This window comes from Periplaneta americana, chromosome 1 (assembly GCF_040183065.1).
Source record: "Periplaneta americana isolate PAMFEO1 chromosome 1, P.americana_PAMFEO1_priV1, whole genome shotgun sequence".
NCBI lineage: Eukaryota > Metazoa > Arthropoda > Insecta > Blattodea > Blattidae > Periplaneta > Periplaneta americana.
The window spans coordinates 18,994,565-19,015,113 of NC_091117.1; the positions used below are offsets into that span (position 1 = coordinate 18,994,565).

The following is a 20,549-nucleotide window of genomic DNA, read 5'->3' on the forward strand; positions in this document are numbered from 1 at the left end:
ATAGTCTTTAATGTTATTTTGTTCAATGTGTTCGAAAAAATATGCATTATAATGCTTTTCACATGTAGCACATTCATAGTCTCATTTTCTTCATGGTTACAATATTTTGTCTGAGCGCATGTAATATATAACTTACTGCAACCAACAGCAATTGATTCTTAACATTACCATTAGGCAATGTTGCTTAAGCTCGAAAGGCTATGTTGTTCTGAGCGGCTAATAAAACCACGACCTCCATGGACTAAGATACATGAAAAGGGGTATAATATAGTCAACTCCGGTTATAGTGAACCTCTGGGGACCAGCATATTTCGTTCACTATATCCGAGGTTCACTAAAACCGAAGTGTCTGTTTTTATATTACTGACGTTGCTATACATACAATATTAATGCCCGTTTGGGACAGACCACATTCAATATCAGTACTAATATTTCCTGTATCTTTCAACTTATACACTTTACACTTTGACATCCTGATGTTCACAGTTCGAAACTTGAATCTAATCTGGCCAGGTAGTAGGCACTGACCGATTTCGCACCTCTTCCCACTAGAGGTATGCTACTGTGTACTCGGCCTTGGAATTTCGCTGGGTTCACTTTTACAAAGATGCGGAGGAAGGGTTGAGAACCATTATACTGTAATCCTTCTTGTATTTACATTTGGTCATCATTCTACTCCCTTTTACAAAAGAAAACACTTTCTCTTCCTATTCTTCTAATAACGTCTTTTAAAGAAGTCAGAACTAATCCTTCCTTTATATATATATTTTTTCTTTTTGTTTTTAGTAGGTTATTTTACGACACTTTATCAACAGCTTTGGTTATTTAGCGTCTGAATGAGACGAAGGTGATAATGCCGGTGAAATGAGTCCGGGGTCCAACACCGAAAGTTACCCAGCATTTGCTCATATTGGGTTGAGGGAAAACCCCGGAAAAAACCTCAACCAGGTAACTTGTCCCGACCGGGAATCGAACCTGGGCCACCTTCCCTCCTTTATAAGAGAAAGGGTTTTCTAAATTACCATTTCGGCCATTTTAAAATTACATTTTCTTGGGGAAGTGGTAGTTTTAGGTTCACTATATCCGAAGTGAAGGTTCACTATAAACGGAAATATTAAAGTACTTTTTAATGTATGCGAGTCGGGACCAACTATTTAGGTTCACTATAACCAAGTTCACTATATCCAGAGGTGACTGTAATTAGTCTTCATGAAAAGAAAATGTTAATTTTATTACTGTTTTGGCAACAATATTCTCCTTTATAAATTCTGTTAAAATATCTGTGTAGCATAATTTAAGACTGAAACCTAGTAGAGACACAATAACAATAAGCTTAATAAGAAGTTTAAGATCTTGGTTACATCGAAAATCCATATAATAAATTTATAATTTTATGGTTAGACACAAAAATGTAGCTGAATCCTTCACCAGGATCAAATCCTGTATACACCACTGGATTTATCATTTTGGGATAATAAAACATGTCATTACCCCTACCCCCTAAAAAAATCCATCATATAGTGAACAATGAATAGCAGACAGTCATTTCAACTCTCTTGCATGTCATCAAAATTTGTTGCTCAGAACTAATACAGCAAAAGAATCAAATTAACTTTTTGAGACAAGATGCACGTTATAGGCAATAGAATGAAATGTACAACAGAGATTAAGACAAAAAAAATATGTTACCAATGTTAACAATAATAAATTAGACAATACAAAATTAATTACATGAAAAACGTGACAAAAATCTGTATTCTTGAAGTATTATTCATATTTATGTGGAAATATGACCGTAGACAGCATGAACGTTTTGCAGTTGAACTGGCGGTCTAATTTTTTATGATTATTATTATTTTTATGTTACTTTACTTACCCATTTCGAACATTGACTGGAAGCTTTGTCCAGTGTTTGCTCTTTGAAAGTCTCTTTCGCAGGAGAACAGCAGCATACTGTCGAATTTGCGGGTTTTGAGAAACTCCCACAACATTACACAGAGCTGGGATTACTTCAGGATTCTTGAAGGCCTCTCGCAGTTCTCGAGTTCCCTGAAATTGATATTTTACAAGTGGCAATTCATTACGAGAAATTTAATTGTTCATGATCAGTTTAGTCTCGTCGAGTTATTTCTTCATACTTATAGCCTTTATTTCTCTGCTGCTAGACAATAAAATCCTACAGTAGAAGCATAAATGATTTCATATACAATACTACAGTATCTACAGCTTCGATTATTATCTTTAATTCATTCCACAAAACTCTGCGTTTGATTTTTAAGTAACAACTGGATGTTTTAAAATCAAATTAAAGCAATAATCAACAATTTGTTCTAAAAATAAGCCCAATCACATGTTATATCTTACAGGAAACATCATCCCTTTACATTATCACTAGTCAGTGGAAAGGTATGAAATTTCATATTTTACACCGTTAATTGCAGAGTACAGTATTGGGAATCATTTTTTACCAATGCCACCAGGTTATCATTTGACATTTCTGATCTCTCCTGGCAATTGCTAATTTGTAACCCACTTCTGAGGTTGAGGCACCTGGAAGGCGGAGTTGCGCTGCCTCAATGATATTATGATAGAATGATTATGAAGTGCCTAACCTAATTTCCAGACTATGGACAAACACAGGAACATTCCCCTTTAAGGAAAAATTCCTGTGTTCTAACCGGGAATCGAACCCGGGACCTCATGAACTGTAGAGAGAAGCTCTGATCACTAGCCCACGAGGCTGGTTGTACTGGAAATCATAATTTTTGTGTTTTACCATGAGTAGAATCGAAATAGGGGCATTTCTTTTTTATATTTCACAATATTTCGTAAAATTTCCATATTATGAATAAAGCTTAATACTTGTTCATATTTCGTAACACAGATCCTGTTTTGATGTTTATCCAACCTTACTTACTTAAGACTTTTAAGGAACCCAGGCATTCACTGCCGCCCTCACATAAGCCTTCCATCAGTCCCTATCCTGAGCAAGAGTAATCCAGTCTCTATCATCATATCCCACTTTCCTCAAATCCATTTTAATTTCATCCTCCCATCTATGCCTTGGCCTCCCCAAAGGCCTTTTTCCCTCCAGCCTCCCAACTAACATTCTATATGCATTTCTGGATTAACCCACACATGCTACATGCCCATTTATCCAACCTACTGAAGAGCTTTGGAGACAAGCTTCAATTGAGGAGCGTTTTTGCAAAAGTCGATAGATGCAGAAATCAAGATTTTACAGAAATTACACTAAGTGACAGGATCTATCGAGTTCTGAAAAAAACCTGGAAGGTTTGGTAGTCTCTACATACGGTATGGATCAAGTTTTGGTAAATCTGATTTCATAGATTGATTCCGGAGGTAGAAAACATACGATATCCATATGTAACTCGCTTTCGAAAATTTCTGCATCTATCGACTTTTGCAAAAAAGCTCCTCAATTTTCTTTAAATGTCACATATAGGACCTTAAAGGACCAATAGATGTGTCACATCAATTTCATGTCCAAATTATCCAATCACAAGCAACCTATTTAAAAATCCAGAATCAATATACATTACTGTACTGACATTCATTTCACTTCATGCTTCTGTGTGTAACACTGTCTTCATCAAGATGTCAGAAGAAAGTTTAAGATGTAGGTGCTTCAAGTTTTAAATGTTTGAATACTACTTTGACGTTCTTAACTACAGCTACAAATTTCTCATCCAAACTGCAGATAGAAATCACCCTGTCAATGAGCTATGAAATGCTATGGTATCTGAAAATATACCACTTAAAAAGTTAGAAAATGTAAAGTTCAGGAATTTTTTTAGAAAAATATAGCTATTACCAGAACAGTAACGTCTGGACAACTTTAAGAAAAACTTGCATCCATAAAGTATATGAAATGCGAGTATTTGAAGGTTATATCTGTGGTGTTCAGGTAAAGGGGGGATAAGTCATTTTTTGTGAAGATGAAATTTTGTTCCCCAGATGAACACATGATAAATTATACAGGTGAGTGTGCAAAATCAAAAGAATACGCGCAGAATTACTACGTCAATATCATAACTACAACACAGCGTCGTTAAATAGGTAATTATCTATAAGTATGGTTTTGGCTTTTTTATGAAGTAATATTTTAAAACCTTCTGATTATTTTTCCTAATATGGAAACAATTGGAAAAAATGAGCAGAAAACAATCGCAATTTAGATTTATTATATTTACACAGATATCGGCCGATTGGAAGTGGTGGTCAGCCATTTTGTGTTTGATGTTTATAACAGGACAGGAACCGTTTGGCTCTGGCGCATGTGCTGACCTCTCATGCAGTGCCGGCGTGATCCTTACGTGAATTTATTTTCACGTGTACATTCCAGATCAAATAAAGCAGTACCCTTCGTGCTCTGGTTCTTGCAAATACGAAGGTTAGGTTTGGTTAGTTTAGGTTTTTATTAACCAAGTCCGTGCAAGATCCTGTCGCGAGCCGTACGTGTATAAATCGATGTTCGATGACGTCACATTAATTCGATTGTTTTCATTTTGTCTCTGTCACTTTGAGATAAGTTCTGGTGATGGGAGGAGCGTGTAGTTTCTATGTGGTTTGTGTGGAAGTTGTATTTACGGATGTCGGATATTTAGCAGAGTTAATGTTCAAGAGAGCATATCCAGATCATCGTGAAGTCATGCATTACTTTTTCATGAAAGTGAGAGAAATGTATCCACATCTTCATTAATGTGCGGTAAGTGATCGTAGTTTGCTATTTACTGAACTCTTTCGTCGTTGACATAGGTTAGGTTAGACTATATTAGTTTAGGAATGTTAAATTGATCGTTATTATAAATTCAAATGTAACTCTGAAGTTGCCTATATTTGAAGTCTTTTGTTTTTGCGAATTTTTTTGTGTGTTTTAGACTATGTTAAAGTTATTTCAAATTTTAATGTTTTCCGCTCATGTTTTTGGGTAAAAAAATAGGGGGTTTTTGGAATGTTTTTTTTTTTCTCGAAAGGACAGAACCAATACTTACACATATTTACCGTTAAATAACCTAGTAGGCCTACTTAAAAAAAAAAAACACTATTTGTTGAAGCACACTTCAGGGCTGCACAGGTAGAAGAAAGTAACTTGAATGTCAGTGCCATTAACATTTAAACACAGTTAATGCCTTTGTCATTCCTGATGTTTCCACAGCTGCATATGGAAGAATTCAAACCCCTCTACAAATTCATCTGGCGTAACATAAGTGATGAAGCTCTTAGGAGGCTTTTGTGGCTTAGCCTATCCAAAAAATTTGAGTTATTATTCTTAGTAACAGAAGGCCTGTAAGTCTGTAATAATGATATACTCTATCGTAACACTTTGTTGCACTCCGATCCGTTCACTGTTGTTAATTATTCCATTACGAAGGAAGCAGAGCAAGTAGCAAGGCTCAAGACAAAATGCCTCTAAAGGCAATGGCTACAAGCTTGAGGGCGAACTGGGGAGGGGGTATCGATTCGCTACATCTCCGTACAGGACGAGGCTAGCCTTCCGTCACAATATTACCACAGTCTAGTCACGAAGCTCAATACGTAGGAAATATGCATCCATAGATAGTTGCTAACCACTAGGATCGCTACTATCGCCTCATCACAGACAATGCGAAATAGTACCGGCACAGTCTATTGTTCCCAGTACCCTCAACAACTCAGGTTTCGTGACTGTACGTCGCGCCATATTTGTGTCCTCTGAAAGCGTTGCGTTATAATGTTGAGTTTAATAAGTCCATGCGTATGTTACATATTAATTTTGTGTAAAATGGTAATTATTTGTAGAATTAAAAAAGAAACCGCTTTCAAGTTTGACATATGAAACAAAGTGTGCTTACTTAGATTGATAGGAAATCGACACCACATTTACACATTAAAATAGCGGGTGAAGGAAGACATTTTACATTTTCAGTTTTCATACTATAAGAAATAACCTTGGCTAACACGGTGCTCTGAGACAAATATACTGTTATACCTGTATTCTATTTGGTGTGAAAATGAGTGGTCGTCATCATCCTGTGGAGTCTGTGTCACAAAAAACTGTGATTTTAAGCCGATAAACATCTGTCTATAAAAAGATACAAGGTAAGCAGATTTTTTCAGCCTACCCAGTTTTTATACCTTAGCTTCGCCACTGTATAACACTATAAAAATGGCTACTTATTTCATCAATTAACTTTCGATCAACAATACTAGGCTATTTTGCCCTGCAATTGCTGAGTTAATTGTTAAGAATTTTCTTAATCGCAGTTGTCAAACAGTGCTGAAATGGGAGATTACTTCCCTCACATATTTCAATGAAGTTTTCGTAAAAAAAAAAGTGGTAAATGACGGCACAGCACGGGGAAAAGGACATGAAATGTGAAGTTATGACTGTTTAGTTATCAGAAGCGTACCGGTACTCAAGACAGTATATCAAATAGAAGTAGATGAGAGCTGCAATGGAAATATTTTTCTCTTGTTATAGACGAGCTCAACTCACAGTGTGTACGTATATGCACTGTATTCTTGATTTGCTCAGTTTGTTTAGACAAAAGGAGAACTTACAGTGTCCTTAATATATTATGTATATGGCTGGCCTAGCATGGGATCTGGCTCCCAGGTGACAGATCGAGCATAAGCCAGTAAAATGCTGTCTACAACGACGAAAGCAGAAATGGATTATGAAATCTGGCTTACAGTAGATACCGGTATTGAAAGTGTTATCCTTCTGCTCGTATACAAGCTGCATATCCCGAGAATATGTTGTTACTCTCTCGTCTAAGCTCATCAACTAAAATTCTCATTTCACTCTCAATATTAGCCTGGAGTTCCTCTATCTAATATCTGCGGATTCGTGCGAAATACTTTGTATTTCAAATCACTCCATTAATAAAAATCACAACTGGTTAAACTGGGAGAGCACAACGGTCACAAATCAACAATAATAACTCAAACACCACACCTATTTTATGTAGCTACTAATGATTGAGCCGTATGTGTGGTTGCAGTGTCCTGTTGAAATCAACTATACCATTTTTCCTCTTATGTCAACTGTTGAAAAAATGCCGTTAAGATTAATGTTTGGTACCGATCCTCATTTATTGTCCCATGATAAAGTATTAGACTCAATCTTCTTGCACATAAATTTTCTAGTTCCTATAATGGGGAGGTTTCATGCAAAATTACAGGTTTTTCGGAAGAACAATACTGACAATTTACGCCCATTTAGAAGAAACCAAATTCGTCTAGAAAAGGACCTGCGTATCAGTTTCATCATTCTGAACTAAATTCAGAAATCAATTGCAATAATGCATCTTTGGACCAGATATTCTCGCAGAGTATGAACATGTATGCACTTACGTTTTTAAATTTAGTAACTTTTTTTTTTAAAGGCATGTTGGGTCCGATAAGTATAGTATCAAACAAATAGTGTAGGTTTTTTCAGTCAAATCACTTATCATTAGTACACATATTGAACCTTTATGTTATTACATGAAGTGGTATTTACAAGTTTTGACGAACGTTTTCACCATTAACTAAAGTAAAACACACATAATGAACACTTAAAATTCAGATAAACACAATAGTTAAAAAGTTAAAAATTTTAAACAGGTCTGGTAGGCAATCTAAGCATATGCCATTAAAATTACATGTAGTATAATGTAAACATCATGAAAACATGGAATGGGCAAAAATCACTGTACTAACTGATGCGTGTACATAAATCAGGATGAAGGCATAACATTCTTGAAATACATGTAGGTGCAGTTCACAAAATGATGGAAACATGCTACAAAATGTAGGTCGCTCGTGCTGCTGTTTATGGGCGTTTGAAATTATAACCAGAATGGTTGAAGAGAGGCTGACGTGAGTCCATTGAGTCGTGTTGCTGCACCAATGGACTCACGTCAGCCTCTCTTCAACCATTCTGGTTATAATTTCAAAAGATAAATTTACAATTTTTATATTTCCATTTCGTACAATATTCCCGTCACGAGTCATAATCATATACTTTGTCTTTTCGGGATTTACTGGAAGCAAGTAAAGAGATAGGTTTTATCTCTTTACTTGCTTCCAGTAAAATTCCCGTGTTTTCCCTAATCGTTTGTGAATTTTCTCCTAACATATTCACGTCGTCCGCATAGACAAATAGCTGATGTAACCCATTCAATTCTAAGCCCTCTCTGTTATCCTGGACTTTCCTAATGGCATACTCTAGAGCAAAGTTAAAAAGTAAAGGTGATAGTGCATCTCCTTGCTTTAGCCCACAGTGAATTGGAAACGCATCTGACACAAACTGACCTATACGAACTCTGCTGTACGTTTCACTGAGACACATTTTAATTAATCGAACTAGTTTCTTGGGAATACCAAATTTAATAAGAGTATCATATAAAACTTCTCTCTTAACCGAGTCATATGCCTTTTTGAAATCTATGAATAACTGATGCACTGTACCCTTATACTCCCATTTTTTCTCAATTATCTGTTGAATACAAAATATCTGGTCAATAGTTGATCTATTATGCCTAAAAACACACTGATGATCCCCAATAATTTCATCTACATATGGAGTTAATCTTCTCAAAATAATATTGGACAAAATGTTGTACGACGTCAACAAAAGTGATATTCCTCGAAAGTTACTACAGTTAGTCTTGTCCCCCTTCTTAAAGATAGGTAATGACTAACAAAGAAAAAGATTTTGTGGTTTTATTGGAAGATCATTGAAACGTGAAATTATCAAATACCGGTACCAATAATTAGACCTACTATTCGTCAACAAGCCCTCTGTGCCAAGGGCACGAAATTGTCTTCTCTACTAGATCCAGTTGTATTAAGGGGGGACATATAGATAAAGTGTATAGCTTTGATTACTGAAAAATTGGTGAAAATTATTTTTTCCCAAGAATTGAATAAATCTGTTACCTTGGAATTTTATATGCTAAATGCCATTTTTGAAATTGTAGGATACCGTTTTCAGATTTAGTAAAATTATTACCACAAGTAGCAATTAGCAATACAATGAAGGGGCGCGCTTCCGAACAGGGGCAGCGGCATTTCCCCTAAGGTTAGAGCTCAGTTTAGGTGTGTGTGTGTATTAATCGAAAATTAGGGGCTAGAAAATATTGAAAATAGGACGCATGTTTTTGTTGTTGTTTTCTAATGCCTGGCGTTTGACAATACAGTCATTTGACCTCTTGCACTCCAATATTTTTCAAAGATATTATCATGGCCAGCCACTGAAGCACAGATTTTGAGGTGTTTCGAATCCATTTCTTGGTTTGAGTTGCACAATGGGCAGTTAGGGGACTGATATATTCCAATTCTATGCAGGTGTTTGGCCAAACAATCTTGGCCTGTTGCCAATCTAAATGCAGCTACAGACGATTTTCGTGGTAAATCAGGAATTAACTGTGGATTATGATGCAGAGAGTTCCATTTTTTCCCTTGGGATTGTGTTATCAAATTTTGTTTGTTGAAGTCTAAGTATGTTATATTGAATAAGCAGTCGTGGACAGCTGATAAAGGGTGGTCCTCCAGCTTGGGGGTTGGGCGAAGGGCTAACAACCCATCACCGTAAAAAAACAGCTTGTTACGTATCCCTATAATAAGTGACACTCGGGAGGAAATTAAACGCAGAATAAATATGGGAAATGCGTGTTATTATTCGGTTGAGAAGCTCTTATCATCCAGTCTGCTGTCGAAAAACCTGAAAGTTAGAATTTATAAAACAATTATATTACCGGTTGTTCTTTATGGTTGTGAAACTTGGACTCTCACTCTGAGAGAGGAACATAGGTTCAGGGTGTTTGAGAATAAGGTGCTAAGGAAAATATTTGGAGCTAAGCGGGATGAAGTTACAGGAGAATGGAGAAATTTACACAACACAGAACTGCACGCATTGTATTCTTCACCTGACATAATTAGGAACATTAAATCCAGACGTTTGAGATGGGCAGGGCATGTAGCACGTATGGGCGAATCCAGAAATGCATATAGAGTGTTAGTTGGGAGACCGGAGGGAAAAAGACCTTTAGGGAGGCCGAGACGTAGATGGGAGGATAATATTAAAATGGATTTGAGGGAGGTGGGGTGTGATGATAGAGACTGGATTAATCTTGCACAGGATAGGGACCGCTGGCGGGCTTATGTGAGGGCGGCAATGAACCTTCGGGTTCCTTAAAAGCCATTTGTAAGTAAGTAAGTAAGAAGTCTAAGTATGTAGATTTAATAACTCTTTTCACAGAGTAATACGTAGATTTAGTAACAGGTCTGTAAGTAGCAGTGCTGCCCTTCTTTGCTAAAGCATCCCCATTCTCGTTTCCCAGGATTCCACAATGGGATGGTATCCATTGGAATACAATTCTTTTATTGAGTGATATTAATTGAGAGAGCATTTTAGTTATTTTTCTGCTGTTTGAGATGAAGGTGTGTGTTTAGAGACTATTGATAGAATAGCTGCTTTGGAGTCTGACAATATAACTGCATTTTTAAATTTATTGATGTGGCATAGAAGATTCTTGAGACTTCCACTTATTGCAATGATTTCTCCGTCAAAACTTGGTTGTTCCATACCCAAGAGATCTATAACGTGAGAAGAGACAGCACGTAACACCTGCACCGGCACCTTGTTCTCTGGAGATCAAGGATCCGTCAGTGTATAAATGAAGTCAGTTTTGTGGAGGGTACCTAATATTAATTGTCTCTAAAGACAGTTGTTTTAGTATTTCAGTGTTTACTTCTGATTTTAGTACTTCTTCTGTTAAATTTAGATTATATTCTATATTTAATAATTAAAGGGTTTGGTTTAATTTGTATGTTTTCTTTTAAATTCGGGACATTGATTTTCTGTTTTAATTCTTGAACAATGGATATGAAACTTTTTTGAGTTTTCAATCTACAGAGAGGGCTGTATGAATGCCAATTGTTTCCTGGTAATCTAATAAGTTTTTCATATTGAATCAGTGCTTTTTCTTCTATTGTCATTTTGATGCTGTTAATATTAGTGAGGAATCTCATAGAATCTATTGGAGTTGTTTTTATTCCACCAGTAATGAGACGCATGTTTATGTATGACATTTTTTTCGTTTAATACACACACACCTAAACTGAGCTCTAACCTTAGGGGAAATGCCGCTGCCCCTGTTCGGAAGCGCGCCCCAATGAAGTAAGGAACTCAAATGGCTATAACTTATATGCATGTCAAGGTATTACCATCAGGCATATAAGTTAACTTAATTTTATTACAGTGAAGTTTTTGAAGTAATTACATGTTAAAATTTTTATCGGTCAATGTTATGTCCCGCCCACTATAGAGACATAGGCCAATTTTACAAATATTTAGTATAACGTGTTGCTTCTTTGACAGGTTAGGTTTGGTTAGTTTAGGTTTTTGTTATAGCCTACCTTGCATATACGATTATAGCGCAACATTGGCAGTGATAAAAGTGAAATATTCGTTCAGTGGGCGTTGGATATTCTACATTCACCGCCAGTTTTGTTCCATGTGAATGCTAATATAAGGCAATAATTATTATGAAATGTGTCACTTTATTTTTAAGTAGACTCATGATAGTTCTTAAATGATTATTCATCCAACATAGGCTTATGTATTTTTCAGTAAATATGTAGGCCTAAATGAAATTAGATCATTTAGATCTACGAGTATATTATTGGTTTGTTTCATCCCAAATATGAAATTATTTTTCTCTTCTTTTCAAATTGTTTTATTTGGATTACTGATTGATTGACTGTTTATTCTATACACGACCATATACATGGATGTACACATCAATTAGAGAAATAATCAGAACCACATAATGTCCATAACATTTCTGGCAACCATGGGAAGGGATATTATGTTAAGGTGGAGTGGCAGATTCGAGACTGCTCACATGTTGTACGAGTTTACCACACCTGACCTAAACTAGCCCAAGCAAAATTCCTTTCGGGATAACTAGGCCTACGTATTTCATATTCCTTTCTGCAAAAATACACCAATAAATTAAATCTAAGTAGGACCTAATCTCTAATCCAACCTGAATCCTTCCTAAAAGATAACATAGACTATTTCCAGTTATTTAATTAATTGCTCAGTACTGAAAATTGATAGGTATTCCTAATTCTTAGGGAATAAGTAGGCTAAATATTAACGCTTATCAAAATGATGTAAAACGTTCGAATTATGCAAATTTTACGTTTTACATGCACTTATTTTCCATGTAGGCTTTCTTACCATAGCTGATGACCTTGTTCTACTTACTGTCTTCAAGAAAAATACGGACACAGGTTTATTCTCAGGAAATTACCAAATAAAGTTAACCATTTGGAGAACTTATAAATAGGCCTACTCAAGGATAACCATTGAATTACATCAATGAAAACTGCGGTATGAATATGCAAAACAAGGAACAAATGTAACAATTTTTACGTAATTTTTCAGTGCCGGTAGGAGGCCTAATAGAGAAATCTGGGGTTTCCCGAAATCCGTTATGTTCAAATAATTTAAACTTGAACTTCAAAATAATTATTATAACATATTACACTGCACTGGTAAGGTACCAATATGATAACAAAAGGCATCTTATAATTGCCGGTATTCTTTTTCTCCTTTAGAGAAGCATTTACAATTTTTATGGCAAATTAATTTAATAAAAATAGCAATAAAATCTAGTAGGATTGTATGATTACGAAGTCATAATTATGAAAAATTAAATCGATAACAATTTGTATTTATTCATTGCTCACAGAGGCTAATTCGGTCAATGAAGAATTGAAATATTTACCAACAATAATGTATTCTATGGAAAAGTCTACCAATAATGACGCATTAATTTAATATATTTCATTCATTTCAACTAGCATATAGGAAACGTAATAATGTATTTAAAATTAAGGTTGGATTGTTTTTTTTTATACATTTGTAACAGCACAGTATTATTTCCCAGGTATGTGCCGGATAACCACGAGAAATGTTTACATTATACGTAATAGTTTCATTTTAATACATCATCAAAACAGTTTCATAATTATATAAGTAATCGAAGTATTTCATTCGAAACTCATTTCTTTCTAGAAATATACCATTATTACCGTCACACATGGAACCTACATTAGCACGTGGAAATACATATCCATAGGTTATGCTCTATTATTTATAATACTGTTATTGCTACGTGAAATTGAATGAAACATAATATTATCATATTAACCAATGCAATTACTCTTACATATGAAACACATTGGTATTGATTACTTGCCTGCTGAATCACAGCATTATCTGCAACTAGCAATTTTGATAATATTTCCTCCATGATCACCACGGCCTTCTAGACGTCAGAAAGGAAGTGAACTCTTCGGATTGATACAGATAATTTCAACATGGCGACATTCAAACAGCAAGGTTCGAAGTTCGTTGGCCGTCCCGTAAAATTGCAGTTGTTACTTACGTTAATCAGAAAATAAATAAGATTAAAAAATCTTAGTCATTTGTATAATCTGTAAGTCAGAATTTAGCGCAGCAGACGATACTGACATTCTGCCATCTATTGTGTGAGAAAGAAGTTAGATTGTCTCGATGTTTGACAGATAATTGGAAAGCGCGAATTTTGGAATGAGCAATATTTGATTTCTCTTTCTAGATTTAGATTTATTCAAACTCAAATAATATAAATACAAATATACAATGGAATATAAAAGATAACACAAAAGCACAACATAGTAACAAAAAAAAAAAAAAAAATACTTTCATCTTTCACTAAAGATAATAGTATATTACGATACAATGTTGGGAAGTATTGGTCAAAAATCGAGGAAAAGGTTTAAAAACGAGCAGAGCGAGTTTTTCACTTTCCGAGATTTTATAATGCACTTCACAAACGTGTATTGTACAACATTTTTTTGCACGATCATATTTTTAAAATTGCAAATACAATATATTTTGCATTGAAAATTTAGAGCAATATTATTCCAAAGCCTTCGAAAACTATAGACTACTGACAATAAGTGCACTGTAATGGGTCTATTTCAATATAGTTTTATGTTATAAAGAATGGTTTCCCTACAACACGTTTCTGTGTGGGAATTCTAACTTTCAGGGCCTAACAACAAAAGCTATAAATACAACAAAATAACACGATCGTGTAAAAAGACTTTATACTGCTGATGTACAAAAAACAATATTATTGCGAATATGATGTAATATACATATTACAATAACTTATTGTTGTATTAATAAATTGTAACTGGGGCACACCCGAAAAAGCAAGATATTTGAGATTCGTGTGAGAAATAATTAACTAGCTATATCGAAAAATTCATCACAAATAACTGCGAAAATCTATTAGCAAATTAGAAAACAAACCTTTTTCTTCAGCAGTGTTTTACATTCACTGTATAAAATATTTTCAAGAATTGCAAAATCGATCTCGATGAAAAAATTGAGCTATATAATTAGCAAGGAAAATACATTATTTTGATTTATTTTTTGGTGTGCACTGAAAGGGCCCTAAACATATTTTGATATGGTCCGCCGAGGTAACTCTGTGGTAACATGTCTGTCTCCAGACTACCCCCGGGTTCGATTCCCGTCGGGGTCAGATTTTCATGTGAAATTTCTGCTTCGGGACTAGGAGAGGTGGCGGTGCACAACTTCTAATCACTAGATTGTGAACCAATATGCCTGGGTTAAATCCCAAATCTCTCCATAGTGCATAGGAAGAGAAGGCATATGTCACTGTTGATAGTGATTTGTCCTTCGGATGGGAACGTTAAGCTATTCGACAGGAGTAGGCCGACATCGGGTTTCCCCTTCTCCCTTCCTCATCTTCATCATCATTCCCTATACCAGCGGTCATCAGCACAGTGCATCCTCGGGCTAGCGTCTCTTACTAGCGGATAAGAGAGGCACTAGCGTGCATCGTGGCTGCTGGTGGGTATACATTCTATCTCTCCTTTCTGCACAACAGTTCATATTGCGATACACTCTTTACCCGTTACCAATTTCAGCGAGTTTTGACGACCACTGCCCTATACTACACTTACACATATACTCACCCTAGTACACGACATAACTCTTCCTAGATACACATCATGCACAGCGTGGCCCGCCGAAGTGGTGTTTAACTTGAAAATGAGTCACAATCCTGCCATTTATCCGCAATATGCAAACCCGAATCACGTAAGTGAAGTGGGTAGGCATTGTTTACACGCACGCACACGCATATTTTGATATTTAAAGAATATAGTATTGATTCGCTTTTAGCTAACACGTTTAGGAATTGGATTTTCATTTCGGAGACTTAGGTTCAACTTTCAGATGGTTTTTGGACTAGGATTCCTTAAAATCATTTAATTTTCTTTTCCGTATGTTTGAAAGTGGTAGAAAAAAACATTAATTTAAAATAGTTTTTAAAAATGTTTATCTTCCCATTAATTATAACATACCAGTATTACCATAGTTACACGTCCTCCTTTATGGTTTCAATTTATTAATTGAACATCTCGAGGATGTGACTTATAATAGCAGAATTTTTATAAGAGTTAATGGAACACTCCACTAAAAATTACAGTTTTTTCCTAATAATTTTTTTCAACAAAATTTTGACAGATATTTACTATGTAAAGGACTAACAAAATACGAATTTTGAACTCCGAAATGGTTTTGACTTTTTATTTTATTTTTTTAGAAATATTTTCAAATTCAAGTTTTTAGTAGATGTCAATTTTTAAATTTCCTCTTTTTTATTACATTCACAAGACATAGATCAACATTTCTATGCATTCATTTGATGAAATATCTCATTTATTCACTTTCAAAAATTTGTTTGAAATTTTGAAAAGTGTTATTTTTTTTCTATAATTCATGAAAAAAATATTAATAAAAGAAACTAGCAGCATTTCTTACAAAATAAATGCATAGAAACGTGCAGCTACCTCATAAATACTTTTTTTTTATTTAACATTTTATTTAACACTTGTGCCACATTTACAATCTGTCTACAATAGACAATAAGTAAATATTATAAAAGAATATGACATGAGCGGAGATGTTATCCCATGACAACACTCCAAAAGAAAAATAACAATGTTTTAAATAGCTGTAGTAAAAATGAATGGAAGGTCAAGAGCACTGGTCCTTTTAAGTCTTCTTATTGTTTGACTATTATCCAGCAAATTTAATGCATGATGATTGGGATGTTGATTTAATCGGTGCAGGTACTTTTTGCTGAACTTAGAGATTTCTTGTTTTACAGACATAAATACTTAGAATAAAAATTTCATCCAGATTGATTAATATTATGCTTAAAAAGTTGATGTTGAATCAAGAAAAATAAACTTAAGGAAAAATGATTTGAAAGTAAAATGAATATTTATGTAACATACCTGTTGAAATACTCCTCTGCTACATTCATCTAGTAACTTCAGGAAGCCAACTTTAGAACAAAAAGTTACTAGATTTGTAATAAGAAATTTGTAAAAAAGAATTCCTTGATGAAAAAATAATTTTGACTGTAAATGCCTTAATTAAAAAATAAATAATAGTAATATGCGTTACAAGAGCGGTATGTTGATGTTTTCATGTTCGAGGAAAAGATTGAAAAAGCGAAACGTAGTTGAGCTTTTTTAATTTCCGAGAACATGAAAACAAACATACCGCTCGTGTATCGTACATTATTTTGTTCGAAGATCGTTTATTACATACCTGAAAGACGAATTTCTAATTAGTTGCAATGAAATCTCCGTCTTGATTCCTGTTCAATGACGGCAGCTTTTAAAAACAAAAATATCTCTCTTCCAATTGTTGCTATGAAATGTTTGCTGTGTTTACTATATTCCAGCAGGCCGTGATATATTCCAGCAGTCTATAAATGCGAACTTAAAACAAACGATAAGGTTATGTAATGATTTATTTTTCATTTTAATATTTTAACAATATTATTTATATAACATATTGCAGTAATAACATCGACATCTGGAATCTTGTTGATTTTTTCACGGCTTCCTTAATGTTACTTGCATTACAAATGCAGTAACTTTTGTGGTGTTGTAGAGTTTACTTAATTTTTGCAAATATTTAAAAGCTATAATTAACAGTGCAATTTAGGTGAAATTGCAGTGGTAAGTTTCCAATTTATAACTATTACTATGTTAAACGTCTCTAAAATAATATGTTAAAAGCCTAAAGCAGTAAAATGAATATTGCGCTTAAGCGGTAAGAAGAGGGAAATTGTTATGTGTGTTACGTTGGGAATACTGAATTTGGTATTTCACACTTACCGCGTATTGGTTCTGTGCGGAAAGCAAGCAAATACGCACGATCTCGCACAAACATATTTGTAATCAGAATTGAACTAAATCCATCTGGGCTATGAAAATATACATTCTAAAGAAGTGAAATAGCTATTTTTTTTTTTGGAAAATTTTCATGATTTTCAGTGGAGTCTCCCCTTAATGGAAAAAGTTATATTTTACACAATTAAAAATTAAGGTTTAAAATGCATGTCACGCTAACAATTACGAAAATGAGATATAAGATTATTATCACTGCTTAACATAATATCTGTATGTACGATTACTTACTTTCTCTATAATGAAAATAATTAAATATGTGATATAAAATTTTCATGTCAGATTTGAATTTTATATACACTGTATAATCGAGCACGAAAGGTTTGTTCTCAGATTACTTTTACTTTGTTGTTATTTTATAAATAACTTTCAGCTTGAAAGAAATACATTTTCAGTAGAAAAGAAAATTACTCATAGATGTCACTGAATACAGACACATTGCCAAAATAAAACCTCAGAGGCATGTTTACACATTTTACCTCCAAAATTTCTGATCAATAAATGGATTGGGGAAAATACGCTTATATCTTGATATAACTAACAGAATTTATGAAGGCTAAATTTTCGTGTTATAAACTTGTGTTTTCGCGAAAATTTCGAAATCGATTTTTGCAGCATCACAAGCTTTTCCGTTAGGTCTATAGCTTTACCTTACTTCGAGTAATAAGAAGGTAAAAAAATGCACTGGCTTGTGACATCTCCGTTAAAGTGATTCGCAATTGGGGGGGGGGGGCGAAATTAATTTAAGGGTGGCTGCGAGCAGCATAATAAATTATTCTTTTCAATGTGCAGACTTACATCTTCCGTCATTTCTTCTTCGTCCTGTACTATGATCAGTTTGATTCCCTCGCGTATGTGGTACCTAAGAAGTTCCGTCCATTTTCGGCTTTCTCCCTTCAAAATTTTCTAGAGCTCCTTCAGTGAAGCAGCGTAATCCGGAGTGAGACAAGTGGCAACTGGCTTGGAGCTCACGTATTGAGTTTCTTTCAGCCCCGAGCCCTTTGCGAGGACGCGTTTTGCGTACCTTTTAAATTTCTCCTCCCACTTCTCCTCTTTCAATTCAATTCAATTATTATTATTGTTATTATTATTATTATTATTATTATTATTATTATTATTATTATTATTATTATTATTATTATTATTATTATTATTATCTTTTAAGTTGTTCTATGAAAATTTGAACACCAGATTATTTTGCGTTAAATAAAACATAGCGGAGAGTCGGGTAGTATCGGACATCGGGTAATATCGGACAGTGAGTTTCTTTCATCTACCACACGATGACAGTACCTGATTGACATGATTACGTTTCTGTGATGTCGCATAGAGAAACGTAATCATGTCATTCAGGTACTACCATATGGTAATAGATGAAAGAAACGCACTGTCCAATACTACCCGATGTCCGATACTACCCGACTCTCCCCTAATTACAATTCTATCTACGAAGTTCGAAATATTTCATCCCCCCCCCTCTTGCGTAACAAAGGTAACATGTTTTTGTTAGAACAAAATGAAAAAGAGAAGGCGAATTAATTTGTCTGCTGTTCGTTCATTGTTGGGATCTATTGTGTATCAATAATTAACTTTTCACATTGAACCAATGGTTCCCAAACTTCTTGAAGACGTAGCCCACTTTTGGGCGAGACTTCTGTTAACCTTTAAATTGACAATGTGTCCTATAGGATACGACAGGCTAATAGGCTATATGCTATAATTTTAATAGAAAAAAATTGGTAGGAAAATTACAATTTCACAATACTTTTTTTTTCGAATAAATTTTATTCAGCTTTCTCCAAATGAAGGCTGCCTAGAAGACAAAGCTTACCATAAAATTGTTGTTATAATGGAAAAAAAATAAAATAAAACAATGGAGAAGAAAAAGAATAAGAAATAGCACAATTATAAATAATTGGAAAAGACTAAACAAAACATCATTAATTCCAGAAGAAACATAAAATTTCCTAGTATCTATTAGCTATTGGGTGATCACAGTCGTCAATTTAGCACTAGTTGCAAGACCCAACTTAAGTGAGCAGATCGCCATAGCAAAGAGATCAATCTATATAACTGTAGAGATGGTTTCTTAGGATTTTTATAGATCCCTTCACTGCAGACATAGATACTTCAGTGACAAGAGTTTGTCCTAGAGCAAACTGCTTACAAAAATGCGTGAATCTTTTTGTGATGGTTCCTCTAGCCCCAATCAGTAATCCAATAACTTCGATCGACGTTAGATGATATTTTTCCTTATAATATGGTATAGTGGGGTCGTATATGTCGCATTTTTCCTGATGTACCTCAGTAGGTTTATTTTCGTACATTTCCATTCTTACAGTTGGATCAATTATGAATCCGCTTGTTGATCTTGTCGGGATAGCGATGATGTCAATGCGCCTTGAAGACCCATTTGTGGACAAACCATGGACCTCCTCCTCTACTTGGTAGTTTTTTCCTCGTAGGGCCGATGCTAGGAGGGATCGAATCTTGTGGTGACGACTATTCCTCAGTAGTTCTCCATGAGGACAGGCTCCCAGAATGTGAGCAAGTGTTTCTTTCTCACTCCGACAATGTCGGCAGTGGGTTCCATTCTGAGACCTACCTGGTAGAGCACGTACTGGATATACATTGGCAGTCAACATATTGTACAACATATGAAAATATGGACATTGCGATAGTTGTTTTCTTTACGGTCCGACAAAGTTTAATAAACTAGTGTGAGAAATGAAGCTTTGCCAAGCTAACTCCATTTGAAAAATATAGTATAGGTGTACCGCAAGGAACAATTTTGGGACCTATTTTATTTCTAATATATGTTAATGATCTGCTAAATATAAATTTAGAAAAACTTAATGGAAGCATATAGAAATACTAATATAGGTGCTAATATTGTTAAAAATGGCTTAATTCCAACTTCCTTTCTTTAAATATATCTAAATCAACTTTAGTTCCTTTTTCGTTAACAGCTGCCAGTGTTCAAAATTTAAAATTTAGCGATGAATATAGACTAATAATACACAGTGAAAATTGTTTAGATCCCAAAAGTTGTAAATGTCTACCATTGAAAGAAGTCACGTATGTCAAATATCTGGGTACCATTATTGATCAGAATTTAAAATGGCCTCATCACATTACTTATCTTTGTAAGAGGCTTCGTAAAACAATTTATAAATTCGTTAATCTTCGATGCTACT

The 20,549-nt window shown here is 34.6% G+C and overlaps 1 protein-coding gene across 1 annotated transcript in view; it reads right to left on the reverse strand.

Moving 5' to 3' along the window:
- The window catches only part of LOC138710953 (importin-4-like), a 60,139-nt gene extending 46,658 nt beyond the window's left edge, over positions 1–13,481 (reverse strand). The window contains exons 1-2 of the mRNA XM_069842213.1: positions 13,263–13,481; positions 1,877–2,049 (exon numbers count right to left, since the gene is read on the reverse strand). Coding sequence (XP_069698314.1) covers positions 1,877–2,049; positions 13,263–13,316 — 227 coding nt within the window. The 5' untranslated portion in view covers positions 13,317–13,481. The remainder of the gene's footprint in view (positions 1–1,876; positions 2,050–13,262) is intronic.
- Positions 13,482–20,549: the final 7,068 nt, after the last annotated feature.